This window comes from Indicator indicator, chromosome 17, assembly GCF_027791375.1.
Source record: "Indicator indicator isolate 239-I01 chromosome 17, UM_Iind_1.1, whole genome shotgun sequence".
Classification (NCBI taxonomy): Eukaryota; Metazoa; Chordata; class Aves; order Piciformes; family Indicatoridae; genus Indicator; species Indicator indicator.
The window spans coordinates 5,734,245-5,758,410 of record NC_072026.1 but is presented as its reverse complement, the minus strand read 5'-3'; the positions used below and the strand labels follow the sequence as shown (position 1 = coordinate 5,758,410).

At 46.0% G+C, this 24,166-nt stretch overlaps 1 protein-coding gene across 2 annotated transcripts; it reads left to right on the top strand.

The window, feature by feature from the left end:
- Positions 1 to 5,796: 5,796 nt before the first annotated feature.
- On the top strand, positions 5,797 to 22,782 carry MSN (moesin). Of its 2 annotated transcripts, XM_054388658.1 has the most exons (12): positions 5,797 to 5,880; positions 13,957 to 14,052; positions 14,576 to 14,850; positions 15,816 to 15,899; positions 16,229 to 16,375; positions 16,823 to 16,919; positions 18,368 to 18,531; positions 18,926 to 19,056; positions 19,713 to 19,873; positions 20,374 to 20,466; positions 20,863 to 21,096; positions 22,529 to 22,782. In XM_054388658.1, exons 1-12 carry the CDS (start codon positions 5,818 to 5,820, stop codon positions 22,691 to 22,693), a joined length of 1,710 nt encoding a protein of 569 aa, XP_054244633.1. In that variant the 5' UTR covers positions 5,797 to 5,817; the 3' UTR covers positions 22,694 to 22,782. The 2 variants fall into 2 exon arrangements, with proteins under 2 accessions (XP_054244633.1, XP_054244632.1); XM_054388657.1 differs by lacking the exons at positions 13,957 to 14,052; positions 14,576 to 14,850 and having other exon boundaries at positions 5,807 to 5,880.
- The last annotated feature ends 1,384 nt before the right edge of the window (positions 22,783 to 24,166 follow it).

Below are 24,166 nucleotides of genomic sequence, written 5' to 3'. Positions count from 1 at the left end.
TGGTGCTGTGGTTGAGTGGAGTGCTGTGTCTGCAGCAGAGTGGGGAGGAGGGTGGTGGAGAGCTCTGGGAAGGACTAATGCTCTCTCTGTGGGCTGCAGGGCCAGGGGCTGATGCTGGAGGTGTACCTGCTGCTGTTCTGTTCCCTGATGAGCTTAGGGGTATGAAAAGGCCCTTTAAGACTGCGGGAAGGGGGCTTGGTTTAATTAAGTGTAATCCCTTTAGAAATTGCAAGCGCTTTCACATGACCCCATTCCAGCCTCACCCTGACACAGAGGACCCAGGGCTGTTTCACAGAGTGCTGGCACTTGGAAGCAGCCAGATGTCTGTGAGTATTGCTGGTGCTGCAGGTGGGAGGCATTGCTGCTGGTGCTCTCTGAGGCTGTGCGCAGTACGAGGCCCCGGAGCGCCGAGCAGGTCTGTGTGCGACTCCTGTCCTCACAACGGGGCCATGCTGGCTGCTCCGTCTGGAGAGGTGAAGCACAGCCCTGGGGAGCATCTTTGCTCCAGAAAACACTCCTCTGTTTTAAGGGACAGGGGAACAATGCCTGCCATACTGTTACTAATCTTGCTGAAAGCCAAAAAATGGGATTGTTTTTAGATTGTTGGGGTGTCTTACAAGAATTTGAGTTCAGAGTTCATGTAACTCCAGCTGGATCTGCTGTGCTTCTCTGGCCAGAGCTGTTGGAACTGATGCATGGCATCAGACTAATACCTTCACCTGCAGTAACTGCTGGGTGAACTGGTGCCCTATAGCACAGAGGGTCTATAAAGGATGGTCTGGAGTTTCTTTTTAACTGAACTTCCTGCTGTTCTGTAACAGTCAAATGAACAATAAAGTATGACTTTTCCCTATGCCATTTGCTCCAGAAATAGTCCACTTGGTGGCTTGAACCTGAGAAGCACAGATGTCTGAAACTCAAAGCCCACACACCAGCCGGGCATAACGGCTTCCTTGCATTCAGGAAATCCAGGGAGGAAAGAAGCTTTAGCTCAGGGTCAGGGCTCTGCAGAGGTTGATTCTGTTGTGCTGACTCTCCCTATTATTCTGGTATGAATTTCCTAGTGCTCTGTTCCTGTCTCAGCTCACGACAAACGGAATTGTCTGTTCTGCCTCTCGTGCCGCTCAGTGTGCTGGGGCACTGGTACAAGTTACACATCCTTTACCTCCTGTGAGCCTTGGTCCTTCCTGTTTGTCCTGCCATGTGCAGCTCCAAATGCTCAGGCTAGGGGCTAGTTGTAGCAGGTTGTAAGCAGGGTTCACTCAGGCACCTTGGAAGATGACTGATGATGATTGCTGATAGTAAAACTTAGTGGGAATCTCCACGGGGCAGAAAGTGAAACTTGAAGGGATAATGTTAAAGCCTCTGGAAAGATGTTACAGGTAAGTGCCTGGTGCCACTGTGTTTTAAGCCTGTCTCCTGTGGTCTGCTAAAAACCATGGCAGAAGGCTGGTGGTGTCCTGGAGCTTGTGAAAGCTTTTGCCTATCAAAAGGAGCTTTCTTTGGCTGCAGCTGCTCTAGGGGTTGGAACAGTGTCTCTTCCATGCAAGAGGTTCTGTCTGTGCAGAAGGTCTTGCCCTTACCACAACACTGTCCTTGGCAGCAGGAAGCTCTTTAATATGCTCTGGTAGTGGCAATCTTTAGCTTCTGCTTAGAATGGTAGAACAATGGTAATTCCTCAAATAGAGAAGAGGAAGAGTTGCTAGGTTTCTGGGCTCTTTCCTGTAGGTGTTATGAAATGAATCAGTTAAATATGGGCTCTTTTTTTTTTTTTTTTTCCCTTGAGGATTTTATGTGCTTTTTTTCTTGAGAACTTTATCTTGGTGTGAATTTCCCTGTTGAAATGTGCAAAGTGAGCTTGCCTGGAAGCTTTTCATAGAATGATAGTTTTGTATGCAAAATATTAAATGATAGAAAGACAAAAGAACTTTTAGAGGCTATCTACTAGGGTAAAACTTCTGCTAGTTTAAGATCTAAGCAGAATTTAGAGAGCTACACACACTTGGGTGCAGCAGTGAGTGCATTACAAGTATTCCATGAGATGCTTTAAATAGAATTTGAGTATAAATGACTGTTGGGATGGTATTTTTGCTAAATCTGTTGATGATGAAATCCAGTAGGTCCTCAAAAAACGCCTTCTGAGTGTTGAAAGTTTAAGACAAAAGTTTACGTAGATTTTTGGAAAAGGGATGTGTTGTACTGGGGCATGAGTGGTGCTGCTGCTGTGGACCACAAGGTCTGATCACTGGAGGGCAATGTCGTTTTTCTCATGGTTTTTAGTCCTATTCCTCGTATCTCAGCACTGTGTACCTTGCCTCTCTGCACTGATGGAGTGAGATTTGTATATGCTCGGGGGTCCAAGTTGGTTATCTTACTGAGGAGCACTTTCTTTTCAACCTGAATGGCAAGCATGCTGATGGTTATGGCAGCCCTCAAACCTAGGGAAACCTCCCTAGGTGATGTAAGAATACAAAGCAGAAAAGCTTACTGCTAATGAATCTGGAGGCTTTTCTTAGAATAAGCCTTGATGATAGATAAATAGTTTAGAAGTGTTTTGGTTGGGGTAGTTCTGAAGGGATGAGGTGAAATTATGATGGGCCTGGAACATGCTGGCTTCCTTCTGGTATAGAGGGCCTACAAGAAGGCTGGAGAGGGACTGTTTGCAAAGGCCTGGGGTGATATGATGAGGGACAATGGATTGAAACTGGAGAAGATTTAGATTGGCTATTAGGAACAAACTCTTTATCATGAGGGTGGTGGAACACTGCAACAGGTTGCCCATGGAGGTAGCTGAGGCCCCATCCCTGGAGCTATCCAAGGTCAGGCATGACAAGACTTTGGGCAACCTGCTCTAGTGGTGGCTGTCCCTGCTGACTGCAGGGGGGTTGGACTGGATGACCTCTGGAGGTCCCTTCCAATCTAAGCCATTCAATGAATCTATAGCACTTTGGTTGTGTAACCCCTGTGTAACAGCTATGTGGGGCACATGTTGGCTGTGAATGCTGAGTGGTGAAGTGGTTTTACTAAAAGTAGGACTTCAAGTGAATGAGGATGAAGGTAAACATGCAGTGCCTGGCATGCACTTGGCAGGTAGAGATCACAGCAGTCCATAGATCTCTGAGCTGCAGGCACAGAGCATTTTAAGTCAGTAAAAAAACCAAACTGCTAATAGTGGGGTGGCCCCTGGGTATCTTTCAGGACAAAGCTTCCTTGGTGCTTGGTCCTTCAGCAGGTTTTGCATGCTTGGGAGAGCCAATTTGTGTTTCTGTGCCAGTACACAGGCTCCTGAAATGAAACAAAACATTTGGTACTTCTGCATCTGCTCTGAAGCATTCTCAGGCTTCTTATCAACTAACTGGGAATGGAGAGCAGTGCCTCCCACCACGTGAAACGGGAGAAACCTTACTTTGTTTTTTCCAGTTCACAAATGGCTGAAAAAAAAATTAAAAAAATTTAAACAATCCCTGACTTGGTCAGATTGGGGGTGTGGAAATCTTTTGCATGTTGTTTCTGCACTAATGAGGCTTAACAAAGCTCAATTTTACAGCAAGCTAACTTCTCAGCAAAGTATTAAACTGCTCTGCAAAGGAGTGGTTAAAATGTCAGGAGGAGAGCCCAGGACATGGCCTGCAGACAGTTAAGAGCAGTGTGCTGCTGATGTGCTGAGCCGTGGTTGAGCTGGGGGAAGCTGGCCTTCCCGGGGTGTGGTTCTCTAAAGCACAAACTTCGTTTCCTGTGGTATCTTAGCTCAGGCTGTCTGCAAAAATAGCACCGGCTGAGCCTCCAAGTGCAGACCCCATTCAGACACACTGTGTTAGGGGCTGGAAGGGACCTCGGAAGATCATCCGGTCCAACCCCCCTGCCAGAGCAGGGTCATTCAGAGTAGGTCATGCAGGAATGCATCCAGGCAGGTTTTGAATGCTTCCAGAGAAAGAGACTGCACAACCTCTCTGGGCAGCCTGTTCCAGGGTTCTGTCACCCTCACAGTGAAAAAGTTTTCCCATATGTTCCAGGATGTTCCTGGAACCTCCTCTGCTCCAGCTTGCACCCAGTGCCCCTTGTCCTATCACTGGACATCCCTGAGCAGAGCCTGGCTCCATCCTCCCAACACTGCCCTGCACATCTTTATCAGCATGAATGAGGTCACCCTTCAGGCTTTTCTTCTCCGAGCTGAAGAGCCCCAGCTCCCTTGGCCTGTCCTCAGCAGGGAGATGTTCCACTGCCTTCAGCATCTTTGTGGCTCTGCTCTAGACTCTTTCAAGTGGTTCCCTGAGGCCCTTCTTGAGCTAAGGGGCCCAGAACTGGACACAGTATCTGAGATGCATCCTGACCAGGGCACAGCAGAGGAGGAGGAACACCTCATGCAACTGTGTTTGCTCCTAAACCTTACATTACTACTTGTCTTGAGGACAGCAGGCTTCTACTGGGGGAGGAAAATAAAAGTATCTCTCTGTCTCTTCCTACTGAATGTACTAATGGAATAGGTGATAACTGGTTGGGTATCTGAAGTGCATTTTTTAAGTGAGGGACAATGAAGGAATTTTGCTGGCTCTGGCATGGGGCTGTGTTTTACTGTACTAACAAAGATGTGAGCCTTACATCTATATTCTGCATGCATTATGAGGATACCTACTGAAGCAGCTTTATTTTAAATGTTCAGGTCTGATTACTCTGAGCAGCTTGAAAGCTATTGGGGCACAAGTTGTGGAGAGCTGCCACAGATGTTTCACTTCTGATTTTTGGTGCTTCATCTGTGCTCAAATACTTCAATGTTCATCAGCTATACAGATGGTATCAGATAAGTGCAGCTACTGGTTTTTATCCATAAACAGTGGAGCAGAAAGACTTCTTCCTCCTTGGTAGCTGGTTATTTGTGTTTTAGCTGAACAGAGAGGACTTTAAACAAAGCAACTTGTTGCTTAATGGTTTGTTTCATGTCTTAAGGACAGCTTTACTCTCACAGGTAGGTGCACTGGGCAAGCCAGGACTTCCCTGGTAGAGCAGACTACTAAGGATAAGTAACAAAAAGCTGTTTTGGAGAGTGCTCAGTCCTTCTAGTGAGCAACTGCATTCGTGACTCACTAAAGCACTGTGAAATAAGCCAACTGTCAACATCTAGGATCTGAGGAGAGGAATTTTGGGAAGGTAGAGCAAGAGAATTTAAGGCAACTGCATGCTCTTGAAAGCCGCTAGATTTAAACAAAGCGTGGTTGCTTGTGACTTTAGGTTGTTTGTTCTTGCTGCTTCTAGGAGATAGTTTTTCCTCAGTTTGATTTCACTTCATTAGAAGATTTATAAAGTTTCAAATCCAACTTATTTCTTGTCTGCCTGTTCATATTCTTGTTCCATAATGTCTAAATTAGAACAGTTAGAACCGCAACTCTTGACTTCAGCTTTGTTGCCTTAAGTCTACCGTTAACATTCTTATGGAATATACTTAGATTTTTTTAGCTGAACTTAACAGAAGAAACCCTTTAGGCTCATCACAAAGAGATAGGAAGTACAGAATAGTGCTGTGCTTAGGCTCAAGTAGGCCTTTTCATTTGTTCATAGAATGGTTTAGGTTGGAAGGGACCTTGAAGACCATCTCAATCTCCTGGTCATGCTTCTTTTGATGCTTTCCAGTAACTATCAGGAGTTGTGAATAGAATTGGCTACGTTTAACACTAAGCTTTGAGGTGAAATTACTCTGCTCCAGTGAAGGTCCTGGGGGCTTGGGAGCTGGCCCCTGGCTGTGGGCAGATGTTGGTTGGCATCACTGGGTAGTGTTGTAACGATGCATTTTCTGTCTTCCAGATCAGTGTGCGTGTTACCACCATGGATGCTGAGCTGGAGTTTGCCATCCAGCCCAACACTACAGGGAAGCAACTCTTTGATCAGGTAAGTGAGGGAGCTGCAGAAGACCTAAAGTTGATACAGCTGTGATTACATTAAGGCAACAGCAAAAAAATTCTGAGGGATTTCAAATGTAAGCAGCAGTCTGTGCAATAACCCTGAGAGAACTCAGTGTAGTGAGAAACTATACATTTTGTCAAAACTGTTGCATTTTCTTGCCTTCAAGAATATGTTAGGAGCTATTTGTGCCTGTAATGAACTGAACTGCTGCTATAGCTCATCATAATTGCAAATCAGTAGATGTCTGCAGCCATGATTCATAGGAAGTCTTACAAGGGAGCTAGTAAGCTGTCCTCAGTTGGCTGACTTGCAGGCATCATGTAATTGATTTCAGAGTAGTTGGTCTCTAAACCAGGAGAAGCTTAGCTTCATTTCAAATGTTGCTGCAACTCTTTAGTGCAGGTGAAGTGATGTTCAATAGTCCCATCAGGCCCTGAGAGAAGTCTTAAGATACTGTATTAGTCTGTTTTCACTTGGGTGCTTCAGCCTTGCTCTGCTTCTTTTGCTGGCTTAGACATTTCCTTCTACTTCAGTCCAAACAGAAGCAGGGAGGCATGTGCAGCCCAGTGCTGATGCCTTTCCTCAGCTGCTCAAACTGTAGCAGTTGAAACTTTGACAGTCTCCACTTTGTTCCTCTGCTGTAATTCTGAAGGTTGTCGATTTGCTACTTGGAAGAAAATCTGAACAGTAACTTCATCGTTTAAAGAAAAGTAAAATGAATCTTGGATTAATGTCAAGATGCAGGAACTGCCAGTCCAGATATATCAGATATGGGGTGTGGTTCAGTAGTGCTAAGTGTTCTGAAGCCAGCTCTGCATAGTGTCTATCTTCATAGAGAGAGAAACTTAAGGGCTGACCCACCCACAGAAGTCAGCTATTTCATTTGGGGCCAGCAAACTTAATTTTTTTTTTCTCCAGATGTTTAACCACAAACTACTACTTTCTCTCATGCTCAGCTGGATGATTCAACACTAGATATTATACTGCTCTTCGCAGCCCAGCCCTGAAATGGAGGGAATAGAGTGAGATCCTAGGCTTTACTACAAGAGCATCCTTTCATAATGGGAAAAGCAGGAAGTCTTTCAGGAAAGCTCCAAGTTGCAGTGTAGCTCTCAGCTGTCTCTGTGTTACCACATAGTAGTTCCTATTTATCTTGGCCCTGTGTGGCCTCAGATCTGACAGTATTTGATTGATAGAAGCGAGAGCTGGATTCTCTCCAGAAGCTGTGTATGCAGCATGGAAGTTCACCACAGTTAGCTCATGGGAACCATGAAGCTGAGGTGGTGTACCCCCAAGTTCATCAAAAGATGGGCTGGGTTTTTTGAGGGAACTGTTCTTCACATGGAAGCTTCCTATGATTATTTTTCAGTACCTGTTTTTTGACATTGTTCAAGCAAAGCACCAGGTGCTAAGAAGCGATACCAGTGAAGCCAAGGTTTTAAACCTGCATGTGATTTATTTACTTTTCTAAAATCAGGTCTGGACCGTCTGCAGCTTTTGCTACAAACTGACACTGCAGTGGCAAAGTTGGGCTTCAGCAGTTTATCGCTGCGATCCTGTTTCCAGTATGGGAACTCTTCATGTCTTAGTAATTGATTTCACTCCTTTGTGTCATGTTCTCCAACAGCTGTGTGCTCTCCTCCCTGCAGTGTCTCACATGGCACCTGTCTAAACAGAAGTTTTGTTTTTTCCACAGTAAACACTTTGTAAAGAGGCAGGCAACCACTGCTGTTGCAGCCCGAGTTGATAATGTAAATGAGGCAGTGTTTAGTTCAGCTAAATTGGATTGTGGCTGGAGGTGGAAGAGGAAATAGAATGGGAGGGGATTTTGAAGCCAGCTATTAAATATTTGCTATTTCCAAAAGGTCAGGTGGGCACCATCTCTTTATGCTGTCCATGTATCTCACTTGCTGGAATAAAGATTAGACTGTTTTCTACTGCCTAGCACACAAGGTTTCCTTGTGGAGATAGAGATAGGAGTAACAATGAAGTGAATGCCCTAGAGCCTCAGCAGTGGCAGATGTTCAGGCTTTGACTAAATGATTAGTCAAAGACCTAGCACAACACAACAGTGTTAGTGTGGTACCACGATGGTGGTAGAAAGGCTAACCCTCTGCCAGTGCTTGAGAAGACTGTAAGCAGTAAGGTAGGGAGTTGGCTGTAGATGTGGGGATGTTGAGCCTCCCACGTGGAGCATAAAGGAGGAGTTTTAGTGGCTCTGTGAATGACAGAGGGGTCTGATCTCAGCTTTGTTTGCTGCCCTGCAATCTAATCATTGTCCCTTTACAATTAAGGAAGCTAACTGCAAAGGAGGTAGCTGTTCAGCTCCTGCCACAGCAGGAAACATTTCATCTTGGTCTCTGAGTGCAGCTACATAAGACTGTTGTCTGTCCATTTTTTTTGGGTGGAAAATTCAAGGCTCTTCTCTGTAACAAGAGAGACTTTATGGTCAGGCTTAGCACATAAAGAAAAGCAAATATTTCTTGTATGTGAATGTACTCAAAGGGATTATTGATCTCTGCATAAAAACAGAGAAGAAGTTTGAAGACCGAACCTAAACATGGGAGCCTCTAGTGAGCTGACAGTAAACACTAAACTTTTGCTGCCTTTAGTGTGGAGATGGGGCTTTGAATATACTGTCAGCTGGCATGTATCCAGCATGTTTCAAATGGCTGAGCTGTTTTTGTGGATTAGTTCCTGCAAAGGGATAGTCTGGAGCTGACACTGCTGATGGGGACTAAGCAGTGACTGCTGTCTGACTGATAACCTGGTCGTTCCATCTCAGTTTCCATCCTGAGCTGGCCTTGGGTCCCATGCTGGGTGTGTAAGAGCAAAGTTCACTTTCTAACTCCCTTAAACTGTGATGTGTTCTCCTGGAATTGCCAATTCAGTGTTTTCTGCATGGTGCTGGTTCTAGAAAAGGAGCTGCTTTCCTCAGTGATATTTTGGAGGGAACAGAGAGTTCCTCTACAAACCAAGCTTAAGGTTTTGCTGTTGCAGCACATTGCCCTTCTGGTGTGAAACCTGATTTTTTGATTTTCACAGTAAAGTTTTAAGATACCATGCATCTTTTTGCCCTAGAGTAGCCTTTCAGTTTAAGCTGTCTGTTTAGAATTAAGCAAAAAGGAAGCTGCTAAGGATAACCAAGGTTTCCTCAGTGCGTGGTGCTGTTTAGGCAGTATTTGTTTCCACCTGTTCTGTATAAAGGTAGATAATTATTATGACACAACTCTGAGTAGGATTTAGAACACTTTTTGAGAGCTTGCATCTAAGTAGGAGCTTCATGATAGGGGAAACAGTTTGAGCCTGAAATTCCATAGCAATAATAGATGAGTGGGCTTGATGTAGAAGCTTGCATATCTCCCTCTTTTTCTGGTTGGTTAAATTCCCAAGTGAATTTTTGTAGTGGTAGAACAATGAAGGTGTTTCAGTGATTTGTTTGAAGTAGTCTTCTGCACCAAAATAGCTGACTGTAGAACTAAAATTGGGCTGATACATGTTGCAGTAACATGACTTATACTAGAGATGTTCCTGTAGCACCCCATCCCCTAGACTTGTAACTGTACAGCATTAGCTTGAAAAGCTTAAGCTTGTGTGCCTGGACAAAACCTGGATTAACTGAGACAGGATTGTACTGTCTGTCTTCTGCAGCTTTGCTTATGTACCTCTTAGCATCAGCTGCTGAGCTCCAGTGCTTTCTGACATGCTAGCAAAACCAGGAACTCTGCTCCCACTCCTCAGCTGCTCATGGTGGGTTCAAAGAAGAGCTTGAGGATAGGCCATGCCTGTTCGGGGTGCTGCTTATCCCACAGGCCTGATTACTTCACAGCTACCTTGCAGTGTTGCTTTCCTGCAGGTGCAGGGCAGGGACACTGCTTGGTCTTCTTTGATCTTTTCCTGTGTCACTGAAGTGCAGCTGGACTGGAGAAGTGTGAACTCAAAGCCTTGCTTTGCTTTGTGTATTTCCTTTGCATGAGAGGTTAACACTTCTTATTTCTGAAGTATTCTACAGATTTCAGAACCAGAGCTTCTAAGATTCTGAGTTCACTTGCCCCACCCTGGCTTGCTTATCTTCTGCAGTGAGTTTAATGGTTCTGCACAATGCCAGTTCCTCAGTCTCTTCTTTCCTGGTGGCTAAAGCTTACAACACAGGCTGACCAAATCCCTCTAAACTTTTGAGTAACTCCAGCTGAGTGGAGCTGTTTGAAATAGAAGTGGCTGGTCTCTCATGGCCTGTAAACTGAGCTTTGTGAGGAAAGAGACTGTAGACAAGACTTCAGCCCTGATAAGGTCCTACCTAGTACTGTTTAATTATGTGAAACTGCTCTGGAGCACTTAAAAGCACTGAACCCAAAACTCGCTATGGCAATTTCATGGTAGAAAGCAGCAGTCTCTGGACCATGGCTGGTTATTCCAGCAAACCCCAGAACTCTTTGTTTGTGTAATGAGTGGTTGACTGGTGTAGAAACTGTCTCCAATTTCACAGGAATGTGTAGAACTGGCTTTTAGGAAAGCAGTAGTCCAACCAGAAATGCACTGCTTGTTTCTGAAGAGCTCAATGGCAAACTGGAACCAGCTTAAAAACCTGGAGAAGATTCTCTCATTTAGCACTTTGAAAGGGAAAATTAGAAATGCATCCATCAGCCACATGAAAGGGAACAATTAAATATGGCTGTAGATGGAGCCCAGCATGGGTGTTAAAGTACCTGGAAGACTGTGTTTGTTCTTGTTTTTTTGACTGTGGGATGTGAAATTGCAGGTGTGGCAACAGTTCAGAGCTCCTCCAGCAATAAGGTTTGCTAGCAGTTTTCTCTCAGAAGTACTTGACATGCCTAGCATAAAAAGGAGAGGGGCCCACATCATTAGGACAGTAGGTGAGGTTCCAGACAGATTTGTTCTGCACTGTAACCTGGCATTCTTTGGCCTTTGGCTCAGGAACTTGGCCTGAGTGGAATGTCACTTCCTCTGCCTGCAGGCTTTGGTCTTGCTCATGTGTAGAAAGTGCTTCCATGCACAGTCTGCACTTGTTACTAGCATGGTGGTGTATTTCTTGGGCTGAGAATGAGGGCAACCTTCAATCATCATCTTGATGCTAAAACCACATTTAACTGGCTTCCCTTCTGATGTGAGGCAGCGCTTGGTGAAAGGCAAGAACACAGATCAGAGGGAGATGGGTGAGTGTTGAAGGGAAGGACAGGAAGAGAAGTAAGCAGTAAGAAGCAGCAACAGAAAAGGCTACCTGGAAGACTACTTTTTTTTTTTCTTCCCTGAACATAAGTAGAAAATGTACTAATGTGTGCTTAGACCATCTGCAGAAGGTGAAGTGAGTTGCACCAGAACTGCACCTTTCTCCCTGAGGCAGCATTGCTTACTAAATGTAAAATTTAAGGTAGTGGCAGTCAATGAAGAGCTTTGTCATGGCTGGTGAAGGTGCAGTGTGACTGCTGCTGCCTGTAATCTGTTGCCAGTTTGTAGACTTGACCTTGTGGTGCAGGCCAAGCAAGATCTGGGGACTGATGAACGCTCTCCCTGGCACAAAGAACAGATGTCACTCCCCAGCCCAGAGTGTGAACTAGGTATTTAAGTGTAGTGGTCTGTGATAAACAGTGCTCTGTGTTCTCCTCTCTGTGTGCCAGCCCTTCTCCATCTGCTGCCAGGAGCTCTCTGCTCTTTGGAACATCTCACAGTTCATCAGGGCTCTGCAAGCTGCACGCCCCCGAACATGACTGAGCTGTGAGCTGCCAGCCAGGCTCCTCGCAGCTGCAGAAAGCTGGCTCTTCATGCTTTTTTGCCTTGCTAAATGGAGCTCAGTCACCCACTGAAGCTGAGGTGGGCAGGAGGGCTGTGCCTCCCTCCCACCCCTGCCTTGCTGCAGTAGCAGCTCGGGGGTGTGATGTTATGTGTGGTGCTGTCTGCCCAGTCTCTTCTTGTCACCGCCAGTGCTGTGCAGGCTTCTGCTGTGGAATAAAAGTCCTTTTGTGCAAGGCCCCAGTGTGATGCCTTTCAGTTCCTTGCTGGCAGACCAGCTTGTTGCATTCCCAGGCATAAGCTGCTGACAAATGGAAGTGAAGCAAGCAGACACATCAGCAGAGGGGGGAGCTTCCATCCCATTCAGATGTTAATTCTGCCAAGAACAGAGCTTTCCTTAGGCCCTGGGACAGCCTTTCTTCCTCCTTGTTCCATGTGCTTTCAGGGCATACAGCAAACTCTGATTCTTCTCTGCATGTCTCCTTAGCTGTGTGCATCATACTGCATGGTGTCCACAAGTGAAGGTTCATTTGCCCCACACTGCTGTGTTTACAGGGGCTACAGGCCAGCTCTCCAGGTCATGTTCAAGCAAGGACAGCCTGAATCATTTCAGGGACTCCTGTGGGATGATGTACACAGAGTATACAATCTTACATCAGTTTAGTCTTTGTGTGCTACCCATAGCATGCCTCTGCTGAAAACTTCCTTCGGTTTGGTGTCTGGAACGAACTAGGGCCCTGGTGCTGCTTTTGTAAGGCTAGAAAAATGTTTGATCCAAGCCCTAAATCTAACTAGTAATGAGTTTGCAGGGACTCTCTGTCCTTGGTTTTGTGTCTTGTCAACACTAGAGACAGCATGAGAAGGGAACAGAATGTATCCTTAGGATTCAACAAGGAATTCATTGAGAGGGGAGTAGGCATTTAGGAAGAAATCATAAAATATGGGACAAGGCAATACAAAATTACTTTGGCTTACCTGACAGAGACAACACCATGATCAGGCAGCTGGCTTTACCCAGGGCAAGGCTTGTCCCTTGCTCTCCAGTTGAGCCCCTTGGAAGGAGGGGAGCTGTGGGCAGGCCCAAGGAGTGTGTGGTGTGTAAAAGCAGCTTACAGTGCCATGCTTTAGGCACTGTGTCAACCTTAAGACAAATGTTTTCTCCTTTCCACTTCCTTGTTCTTATACTTGTGAAGAAGGCACTTGCCTGTCACCTCTCTTACTAGGCAGCTCCTAGGGGTGAGGGAGAGGTCTGGAGGAACTTTAAACTTCTAGACTTACTACACCCTGTGGCATGTCCCAAACTTGACAGGGCACGAAGCTATGTCTTCCTGCTAGTGAACAGGCTTTACCAAGAAGCCTCCCTGTCCTTTTTTACCAGCTGTAGCATTATACTGCAGTAGTCTTGCCCCCCCATGAGGCTCCTGTCTCTTGTTGCAGTATGTCTGTAATGCCTTCTGAGTAACCCAACTTGTGCCAGGGAAATCACAGAATCACATAGAATCACAGAACGTTAGGGGTTGGAAGGCACCTCAAAAGATCATCTAGTCCAACCCCCCTGCCAGAGCAGGATCACAGAATTGTCAGGGTTGGAAGGGACTCCAAGGATCCTCTAGTTCCAACCCCCCTGCCATGGGGCAGGGACACCCTTCACTAGATCAGATTGCCCAGAACCACATCCAGCCTGGCCTTAGAAACAACTAAGGGAAGAGATTACACAGTGGGGTAGTTCAGTTCTGTGGTGGCTTTTTGTGCTGGCACAAGGGATGGTGTATTGATTACCTACTGCAGTTCCTCTGAGTGGTGCCCACTCATTGAAGAGCTGCACCAAAGGCCTGCCCACAGCTATGAGTGGCGTAAATACAAATTGCAAAATGACAGAGTCTAGCAGGACACAGCCTGGCAGGGTGATTCATGGCTTGCCCAGGAGTAGTGCATTTGAATGGCAGATGAGGGGTGTACCTGAAAATGGAGCTGTGTGCTTGATTCCCAGCAGCTGTTGCACCTGTCAGACTTGTTGCATTGTATTTTGGCTATACAATGGTGTTTTATGAGTAGCTGATGAAAATAGTGTCACTGCTGTGGTTTATAAATAGCAAGAAGCCTGAAAGAGATGAGGGAGAGGGAAGAATGCATCTCCCACTTGAGACCCCTCAGGTGCCCTATCATCTGTGTATGTGCACTGTAGCAGGGCAGGCAGAAGGCTAGGGCACTGGTTATCTCTGTGTTCATCTGAACTTACCTCTGACAGTGTCCTCTGCCACCACTGAGACTAACTCATCTCCCTGGGGCTCTTGCCTGCTGTCTTTCTTCCAGGTTGTCAAGACAATTGGTCTAAGAGAGGTCTGGTTTTTTGGACTTCAGTACCAGGACACCAAGGGCTTCTCCACATGGCTGAAATTGAACAAAAAGGTATGTTTGCTCTAATCTTTGATGTTTGCTCTAATCTTGGGTTCCCTTCTCTTGAAGGGCAGGTTCAGTCTCTTTTTGTCAGGGTCAGGGATCTGTTTTTGCCTCTCCATACACCTAAAGTACCAGAAGATCAGTGAGTTGGTATTGCCTTCCTTCAGTCCACATCCCGCCACCAAGGTGCAGGAGTCATGGTGCCTGACCTGGTCCTCCTTCATCTAGTCCTGTTGGCTATCTAGGCAGACCTGTGACCCTTCCTGGTGACACACTGATGTGGTGTTTTTGTGACCATCTTGGAGAGAAGCCTGGAAAGGAACTCATCATAACTAAGGGCTTTCCCTAAGTCCTGTGGGGAGAGGTGATGAGGTATTCAGCAGTAAGGAAGTGACAATCCTTGTTTTTCTGCCTGCTCAGTTCTCTATGGGAAAAGAGGATCAGTTTTCTAACGTGTGCTTGTCTCCCTGTTCATAAACCTGCTCCCCTTCCCTGGCTACTGGGGCTACAAAGTCTGCTCACTCTGTTGCAGGTGACAGCTCAGGACGTCCGTAAGGAGAGCCCTCTGCTTTTCAAGTTCCGTGCCAAGTTCTATCCAGAGGATGTGGCAGAAGAGCTGATCCAGGACATCACACAGCGCCTTTTCTTCCTCCAAGTGAAGGAGGCCATTCTGAATGATGACATTTATTGCCCTCCAGAAACAGCTGTCCTTCTGGCTTCTTATGCTGTCCAGTCAAAATACGGAGACTTCAACAAAGAGGTGCACAAGTCTGGCTACCTGGCTAGTGACAAACTGCTCCCACAGAGGTAAGTGAACCTGGAGAGTCCTAGACCTTCTTTGCCTTAAAGTGCTTGGGATTTGGTTTTTTTGGGGGGAGGAGGTGGTGTCTTGATTGGAATCACAGAATCATTCAGGTTGGAAAAGACCCTTGGGATCATCAGATCCAACTATTAATCCTACTCTACAAAGTTCACACCTAACCCATATCCCCAAGCACCACATCTAAACTACCTTTAAACACATCTGAGGTTGATAACTCAACCACCTTCCTGGGCAGCCCAATCCAAAGTCTGACCACTCTTTCTGTGAAAAGTGTTTTTTTTTTTTTTTTTTTTTTTTTTTTTTCCTAATGTTCAGTCTATACCTCCCTTGTTGCAGTTTGAAGCCATTCTCTTGCTTTATCACTAATTACCTGTGAGATCATCACCAACCTCTCTACAATGTCTTTTCAGGTAGTTGTAGAAAGTGATGAGGTCTCCTCTTAGCCTCCTCTTCTTCAAACTAACCAGCCCCAGCTCCTTCAGTCACTCTTCATGAGCTTTATTCCCCAGGCCCTTCACCAGCTTCATTGCCCTCCTCTGCACTCATTCCAGCAGCTCCATATCTCTGTTGCATTGAGGTGTTCAGAATGAAATAAAGCCTGTTGCTCTCTGAGAATTTGGATTAAAGCTCTGCATGAAATGAGTACTACTAATCTTAAACATCCTGTTACTGCTGAAGAAACTGTGATCAGAAGCAGAGAGAGGAGCTCCAAAAAGGAAAAAAAAAATGCTGTAAGGAGGAGCACAACAGAATTCTGACCTTTGTCAGAAGTCTGAATGCTAACCAACATCTCTCTAGCTGACCTTATAGTAAAAATGAATATTTTTGTGGAGGAACTCTGATGCCAGTGGAGTATTTAGTGGAGAGTGATGTATTTAATTCAGGAGAGATGTGACTGTGTGCATAAATGCAGTGGCTGGTCTCAAACATGCCATATGCTCTTTTCTAGAGTTCTGGAGCAGCACAAGCTTAACAAAGACCAGTGGGAGGAGAGGATCCAGGTGTGGCATGAGGAACATCGAGGGATGATTAGGTAAACTGATGCAGTGTGAAACTGCTGCATTTAAAATAGTGTTCTAAATGCTATTGTGGTGTATGGATGCATGCACAAATCTGTGCCTTGCTTCAGGGTGAGCTGGCATTCTTCAGGTATTTTGCTCAGAGTAACTAGATTCAGATGCCTCTGCCCCTACTAGTCCACATCATCCTTAGTAAAACAAAACTGAGTTTGCAGAGTTTGTTTTTTATCTGCTAGGGTGATTCTTGTTGCTGCTCTGCCCACCTAGGAAGACAGCACCTCCTTGTTCTAACTGTGCTTATAGACTCAACAAGGGATATCTGCTTTCTTTTTGCACACTGCAGAGAAGATGCTGTCTTGGAGTACCTGAAAATTGCACAGGATCTGGAAATGTATGGTGTGAACTACTTCAACATTAAGAACAAGAAGGGCTCTGAACTCTGGCTAGGTGTAGATGCTCTTGGACTCAACATTTATGAGCAGAATGACAGGTAACAAACTCCCTCTGCCTTCAGCTCTTTTCCAGTAGAAAGGCAATGAATCTCTTTCTGGAACTCAAATCTATAACCAAACTCTACAATTTCTGTATCTGCTTTGTTTTTTGATGCTGCCAGAATGATCCATAAAGCACACAGCTTTGGACCAAAAACTACAAGAAATTGACAATTCAGCCTAGTTTTATGCCTTGACTTCCTGCCACAGATGCATTTTTACAGTTCTGTTTTCCATTAAAAAAAAAAAAGGAAAGGAAGGTAGAATCAAACTGCTTCTAATGTTTCTAGCTCATCTGCATGACTAATTTTGTTTGCTGATTCCAGTCAACATGAGAGTATTGAAATATGAGGGTGGATTTAATAGAATTTTGAGCTTTATGTTGCATATAAAGAATCTGGAATGATTTTGGGGCTTTTATTTCCTTTTTCTTTCAATTTCTTCAGGCTAACACCGAAAATTGGATTCCCTTGGAGTGAGATCAGAAATATCTCTTTCAATGACAAGAAATTTGTTATCAAGCCTATTGACAAGAAAGCACCAGTAAGCAGCAACATTCAAATTAAACTTTTTTGGGCTTCTTAATGGAATTATTTTAAATTTTATGTATTTATTTTTAATTGCAGACAACATTTTCGTTAATAATGTCAACACTGATTTAAGTACTGCTCTGCTACCTGATCTGTTCAGGGCAGTGTGCACAGAATGAGTCTAATGGCAGTCAAGGTGATAATTGGGCTTGGTTCCTGGCTAGGAATATTGTGTCCAGTTCTGGGCTTCCCAGTTCAAGAGGGACAGGGATCTGCTTGAGAGAGTCCTGTGGAGGGCTAGTTGGATGATTAAGGGGCTGGAGTACTGCCTTATGAGGAAAGGCTGAAAGACCTGGGGCTGTTTAGTCTGGAGAGGAGAAGACTGAGAGGGGATCTAATAAATGTCTGTAAATATCTGAGGGCTGGGTGTCAGGAAGGAAGGGACAGCCTCTGCTCACTTGTGCCCTGTGGTAGGACAAGGGGCAATGGATGGAAACTGCAGCACACGAAGTTTCACCTCAACATGAGGAAGAACTTCTTTATTGTAAGGGTCACAGAGCACTGGAACAGGCTGCCCAAAGAGGTTGTGGAATCTCCTTTTCTGGAGACTTTCAAGACTTGTCTGGGTGGGTACTTATGTGACCTGCACTAGATTCTATGGTTGTGTTCTGGCAGGGGGGTTGGACTTGAAGATCTCCAGAGGTCTCTTCCACCCTCTAACATCCTGTGAACTTATTCAGTATAACCTTAAGCTATTCAAAGTCAGCTCTTTGTTTAGGGTTTGATTCTCCTAAGGCCATTCAGGTGATGCTCTACAATGAAGCCCAGCACACTAGAACAAGAAGTTGGGCATTTCTGCCCTGTGCAATTTGTCAGGTTGCAATTAGTTCCTGAAAGATTGGTGTCTGACTACCACCACTGATGAATTACACACCATTTAGGAAAGCTGGCTGGCAGTTCTAAACAGTGTAGGGTCTTGGAGCATGCTGCATACATGAGGGTTTCTAATGCTTAAAGAACAGGTCGGCTATGAGGACAGGCTGAGGGAGCTGGAGCTGTTTATCCTGGAGAAGAGGAGGCCCTGGGGAGACCTAATAGCAGCCTTCCAGTACCTGAAAGAGGCTACAAGAAGGATGGAGAGACTGTTTACAAAGGCCTGCAATGATAGGATGAGGGGTGATGGCTTCAAACTAGAGAAGAGCAGATTTAGATTGGCTGTTAGGAACAAGTTCTGCACCATGAGGGTGGTGGAACACTGGAGCAGGTTGCCCAGGGAGGTGATTGAGGCCTCATCCCTGGAGATACTCAAAGTGAGGCTCGACAGGGCTCTGGGCAACCCGCTGTAGTGGAGGATGTCCCTGCTGAGTGTAGAGGGGGTTGGACTGGATGAGCTTTGGAGGTCCCTTCCAACCCGGCCCATTCTGTGATGCCATGCTAATGCTGCTGTTTTGTTGTCCCCAGGACTTTGTATTCTATGCCCCTCGGTTACGGATCAACAAGCGGATCCTGGCGCTTTGCATGGGGAACCACGAGCTCTACATGCGCAGGCGTAAGCCAGACACCATCGAGGTGCAGCAGATGAAAGCTCAGGCTCGGGAGGAGAAGCACCAGAAACAGATGGAGAGGTGGGTAGGGCTCTGAGTAACCTGGGCTTTGTCAGTCACTGCACAACAGCATCGTGTGCTGGCAGCACCTTCATGTGCTTGAGCCAAAAATTGCTTTCTGCTTCTGCAGACCCGAATGGCATGATGGAAAATGGCACTCATCACAAATGTGACACACCATCACTTTCTGAAAGACATGTCCATGTGCTTGAGGGGAGCGATGTGGATCTTGATAAAAGGAGATTTCCCCTATAACATTGCTGTTGTGAGCTTGCCATTGAGATGAATGCCAGCAGGACTTTCTCTTGCTGCACCTCTATGAAGAGTCATCTCACGTGCTCATGGCTTCACTAGGAAGTGCTCTGATCTGAGTAGCTATTAATTTGAAATTGGGTTATGACTTTCCCCTCATCAGAGCCCTGCTGGAGAATGAGAAGAAGAAGAGGGAGTTGGCAGAAAAGGAGAAGGAGAAGATTGAACGTGAGAAAGAGGAGCTAATGGAGAGACTCAAACAAATTGAGGAGCAAACCAAGAAAGCTCAGCAAGGTAATATGAAATGATTCAGGATTTCTTCAAATGCATAGGCTGAGTGAGGGGCACTCAAGGAGTAAAGCTGTGAGCACCTCTGAGCCATTTGGCTCTCCAGTATTGCCCTAACTGGTGTTGGGGCCCTAGTTTAGCTTTCTGAAGCTGAAGGTAAGCCGTCTGTATGCAGCTGCAGAAGCAGGACTTACACTAGAGGCATGGGTGGCAGCCAAAATGCCTCTAGTAGTGTGAGCCTCTTGCAGTTGTTCAGATACTGGCTGGAAGGTTTATCCCAGCACATCTATACAGGAAGGAGTCAAAGTTTAGCAGGAGTCACACCAGGTAGTTCTCTGGTGTGATTACTAATTGCTTGGCTAATGTCACAATGTGATGCTGCCCAAGCAAAATTCTGTTGCTTCTCTAAGAATGGCATTTTGGGATGGGTACTCCCCCACAAACATATCAGGCAAATAATCTGCTGGCTTAGCCTGGTTCTTAGTCTTCCAGCTTCAGTTATGATGTCAAGGAGAAGAAAGGGGGGCAGTTGCTTGCATCTCTACTTTACTTCTTCCTCTGAAGAAAAGCTCTCATCCAGAGCATGGATGTAAAGGCACCTTCCTTTCCTACTGCCATTCTTGACTTGATCTCTCTTTAAATGCACTCCTCTTTTCCTTCAGAACTGGAAGAACAGACACGCAGAGCTATGGAGCTGGAACAGGAGAGGAAACGAGCTCAGGAGGAAGCAGAGAAACTGGCTAAAGAACGTAGAGAAGCAGAGGAGGCAAAGGAGGCCCTATTGAAAGCTTCCCATGATCAGCAAAAAACCCAGGAACAGCTGGTAAGTGGGTGAGCTGAAAAATTGGGTAGGGAAAATAGTGGCAGTAAGCAAATCAGGCTATGAATACAGTGAGGAGGCAGAGTTTGGTTCTTTAATTTGTAGCCTCAAGAGTTACACTTGTATTTAGGTGTATGTTTATTTGTACAGCAGATCTGGATTGTTGTGCTTTTGCCTTTTTTTGGTCTGCCATGCTGAGAACAGTGTAGAGCTCACTAATTGCTTCCCCTGCTTTGAATTCAAAGAATTGAGTTCTGTAGCTCTGTTTGGAGGAGAAGAAAAAACAAAACAAACATAAACCAAAAGCCCACAAAAAGCCCAAAACTAATTTTTCCTTCCTTTTCCCTTGCACCATGAGGATATGGGTGGGACTGAAGTTTACAGGAAGGATTTTCCCTTAATGAAAAGGTGTTGAAGGTTCTGGTTTTATTCAGGGCTTGAACTAAATGCTTCATTTAGCAAGTACTTTGGTTTTGTCCCCACTGAAAACCTCTCTTTTGCAGGCTGCTGAGATGGCAGAACTCACAGCTAGGATCACGCAGCTGGAGCTGGCCAGGCAGAAGAAAGAGAGCGAGGCCCAGGAGTGGCAACAGAAGGTAAAGCAGAATCTGGGGAACAGTGATACTTTTTGCTGCTTCTCATTCTGTGTTGTGACCTTAACTACTGCAGTAGATGCCACACTAGACTGAGTGTCTGCAAGCTTGAGGCCATTGTAAATAGCCAGCTTTGCTAATCTTGGTGTAGTGAGTGCCTTGTTCTAATTCCCTGTGGAGATGTTTTGACTAATTAGGCCTATAGCCCATTTTTCATGAATTGCAACCATTCAAATCTCTGAAGCATTAGCCAGCAGAAAGTTTTGCAAAAGACTGCAGCCAAGTAGCACTTTGGTGTGCAAGAGTTGCCTGTAATAAGCAAGTGAGTAGAGCTTCTGTGAGAATTCTCTTACACTTGGGGTTGTAATGACTGACTGTCTGTGGCATGCCCTACTGCAGGCCCAGATGGTGCAGGAGGATTTAGAAAAGACCAAAGAGGAGTTGAAGACTGCCATGAGCACTCCTCACGTGACTGAACCCATGCACTCTGAGAATGAGCATGATGATGAGCAGGATGAGAATGCAGCAGAGGCCAGCGCTGAGCTACGGTCGGAGGCCACCATCAAGGACCGCAGCGAGGAGGAGCGCACCACTGAGGCAGAGAAGAATGAACGGGTCCAGAAACACTTGAAGGTAAGAAGCTGGCAGCAGAAGGTGCTGTGTCAGAGTGCTGCTTGTATTTTTCATGTCATTAATCACAGCTGGGAAGTATCACTGGTATTAAAAACAAAAAAAGGTAGGGGGAAAGTGGGTGATCAGCCAGAGAGTTGCTTAGCCATTGAGCAGAGAGGGAGATCTTGTTGCCTAGCACTTGACTTCCATGCCACTGGAAGTGGGGAAGTATTTTCAAGCAGTGCCAAAAAGCAGCATCTGTCAGCTGTGGGCTGCTTGTGTGAATCTTGCCAGCCACCTGACAGCTGTACACAGCCCTGCTTGCAACTTGGTCCAGTTCCTATCAAGCATCTGTCAGTAACTCTTGTATGATTGGGTTGTATTGCAAACCCCTGAGAGCAGACCAGCAGGCCTCAGCATGGGAGGGAGCACTGCTGCACCACCTTCTTGTCACGAGCTCTGGTGTTGGCTTTTTCCAAGCATTTTGTTGGCAGCCTGGCTTGCTTGTTCTGCTTCTGCTGTGGTGTGGTTGTGCACAGGCAGATTCACAGAGGTGCACTGTATCTTCTGCAGCATGTTTCTTTTGTGGTAGAAGGCTGGTAGTGGGTCGAGTTCTGCAAGATGCTGCTGTTGTCTTTAGGGAGCCCTCCACTTGACTGCTTTTCTGAAGTACACTGGACACAGTCTTTCTTACTGTGTTAGACAAAGATAAATAGGGTGACAAACTGTGTGTGTGTTCTACCTTCAAATGTTAGGGGAAAACTAACTTTCACAGAAACACAAAACTGTTTAAGTTGGAAGGGACCATGTAAGATAACAGAATCACAGAATGTTAGGGGTTGGAAGGGACCTCCAGAGATTGAGTCCAACCCCTCTGCCAAAGCATGTTCATTTGGGGCAGGTCACACAGGAACCATCTAGATGGGGTTTGAAAGTCTCCAGAGGAGGAGACTCCACAACCTCTCTGGGCAGCCTGTTCCAGGCCTCCAGCACCCTCAGAGCAAAGAAATTTTTTCCTTGTGTTGAGGTGCAACCTCTGTGTTCCAACTTGTACCTGTTGTTCCTTGTCCTGTCACAGGGCACCACTGAAGAGACACCATCACCTCCACCCCTCATTTATAGACATTAATAAGGTCCCCATCAGCCTTCTTCTGTCAAGACTAAACAGCCCCAGATCTTGAGTCCCACTTCCTTGCTCAAGCAGGGTCAGCTGGAGCAGCTGCCCAGCACTGTGAACATTCAGGCTTCTTAGTGCCATGATCTAGTTGATTGCTTAGGGCTGGGTGATCGGTTACTGGATGATCTTGGAGGTCTCTTCCAACCTGGTTGATTCTGTGATTCTATTCCCTGTCTCCCTGGCTATTGACTCTTGAGGAGCATCAGCAAAGGAGTCTCCTTGCCCAGCCTGGAGTCCCTGGCACCTGCTTAACCCATTGCTTTCTGTTTCCCAAAGGCTCTTTCCTCAGAGCTGGCCAACGCTCGGGATGAAACCAAGAAGACAGCCAACGACATGATCCATGCCGAGAACATGCGCCTGGGCCGAGACAAGTACAAGACCCTGCGCCAGATCCGGCAGGGCAACACCAAGCAGCGCATCGACGAGTTTGAGTCCATGTAAACTCTCCCCCTCCCCGCTCCGGTGCCTGCTGCCCTGCACTCTCCTCCCCTCCCTCTCTCCCGCCCTCTCCCGACATTCACTTCGTAATCCTGCTACGCTGGAACCACTACAGAAGAGTCACCACCACGGTCTTATTTATCGAGTTTTGGGCAAATGCTGGAGTTCAAGCAACAGAAGAAAATAGAGTTGGCATCTTCACAGGGGTGGCTTGGGAAAGCAAAGACGGATTGGGGCCGGTCTGAAAATGGTTTGGCTTTGGGTAAAGTCTCACTGTGCTGCCTCCTGCAGTGGCTGTGCTGCTGTGCTCCTCTCCTGTTGGGTGGGGGAAGGCAGCAGATCCTGTATGGTGTGCAGTCAAGTGCTAACAGTTTGACGCTGTGCCTTCCTACTAACTCCTGCAAGCTTCAGTATTAAGCTTAGTAGCCAGGGTCTGAGTTTCTGATTTAATACAGGGTCTGAATGATGTAGTTGAAAAGGGGAAGCTGGAGCTTAGGAAGAAAGGTTGGAGGTGGAATATGGATTTTCTTTCCAACAGACCAAAGCTTTTGTCCTTCAAACATAAGCAGACCAAGCAGATTCTGTGGCGTTCCTGCTGGTGTTTCCTTTTGTTGTTTAATGATGGAACTTTGAATTTCTTAATCATGAGAAGGCCTTTGGAATCTTTCCACTGATGTGGTGCGGTTTGGAGCTTTGAATTCCCTGCTTTCCAGAAGTTTTGTCTCTGGTAAATGGCTTTTTTTCACTGTCATGTGTCTGACTTGAATGTAACCAGTGAGGCAGAGGTAGCTAAAAAACACACTGCCTGCCTTTTGGGGCTTGCCAGTGGAAACCTGAAGGGGTAGGTAGAGATGTAAAAGACTAAAAATTCCTGTAGCCAGTGTGTTCCCTTGCTGAACCAGTACACTTCTAGTCATGTGAATAGGATTTCAGGGTTTTCCCCAAGAGGCCTTTTTAGCACATAGTCATTGGTGCCTTACAACTTTGTATAGATTTACTGTAGCTCAGATGTCTTGAGTTCAAACAAGATGCAATCATAAAAAAAGTGATTAGCAGCTGGGGACCAAAAAGTACTCTTGGGTCTGGGTCATCCACAAGACTGCATCTGTCTTCCTGGCTTCAAGCAGCATTTGAGGGGAGAGGATCCTGAGATACTTGTCCAATTGCTGCCTTAATCCTCACTAGCATTCTGCCAGATCCCTGGCTCAAGCGTTTTCCCCTTCCCCAGAAGGATGCTTTGCCCCCTTTGTGGCTTTGAGAACAGAAGGTTCTGTCTCTAAGAAGTGATTGTGAGGCTGGTCCCAGGAGCCCTTTGTACCAGTTGTTGTAATACCCATTCACCTCCTGTCCTCCAAGCTAACTGTGCTGTAGCTACCCAGACTCTTCCCTGCTATTTCTGGGGAGGAAACAGCCATGCATGCTCAGGGTTGAATTGGATTTTGCCTTGATCCTTCATAGAAGGAAACATTAACCTTT

Coding starts and splice junctions, on each gene's coding strand:
- MSN (XM_054388658.1), top strand. CDS start 5,818: ATGGATGCTGAGCTGGAGTTTGCCATCCAGCCCAACACTACAGGGAAG. Junction 19,874..20,373: donor AAAAAACCCAGGAACAGCTG/GTAAGTGGGTGA, acceptor TCTCTTTTGCAG/GCTGCTGAGATGGCAGAACT. Junction 20,467..20,862: donor CCCAGGAGTGGCAACAGAAG/GTAAAGCAGAAT, acceptor GCCCTACTGCAG/GCCCAGATGGTGCAGGAGGA.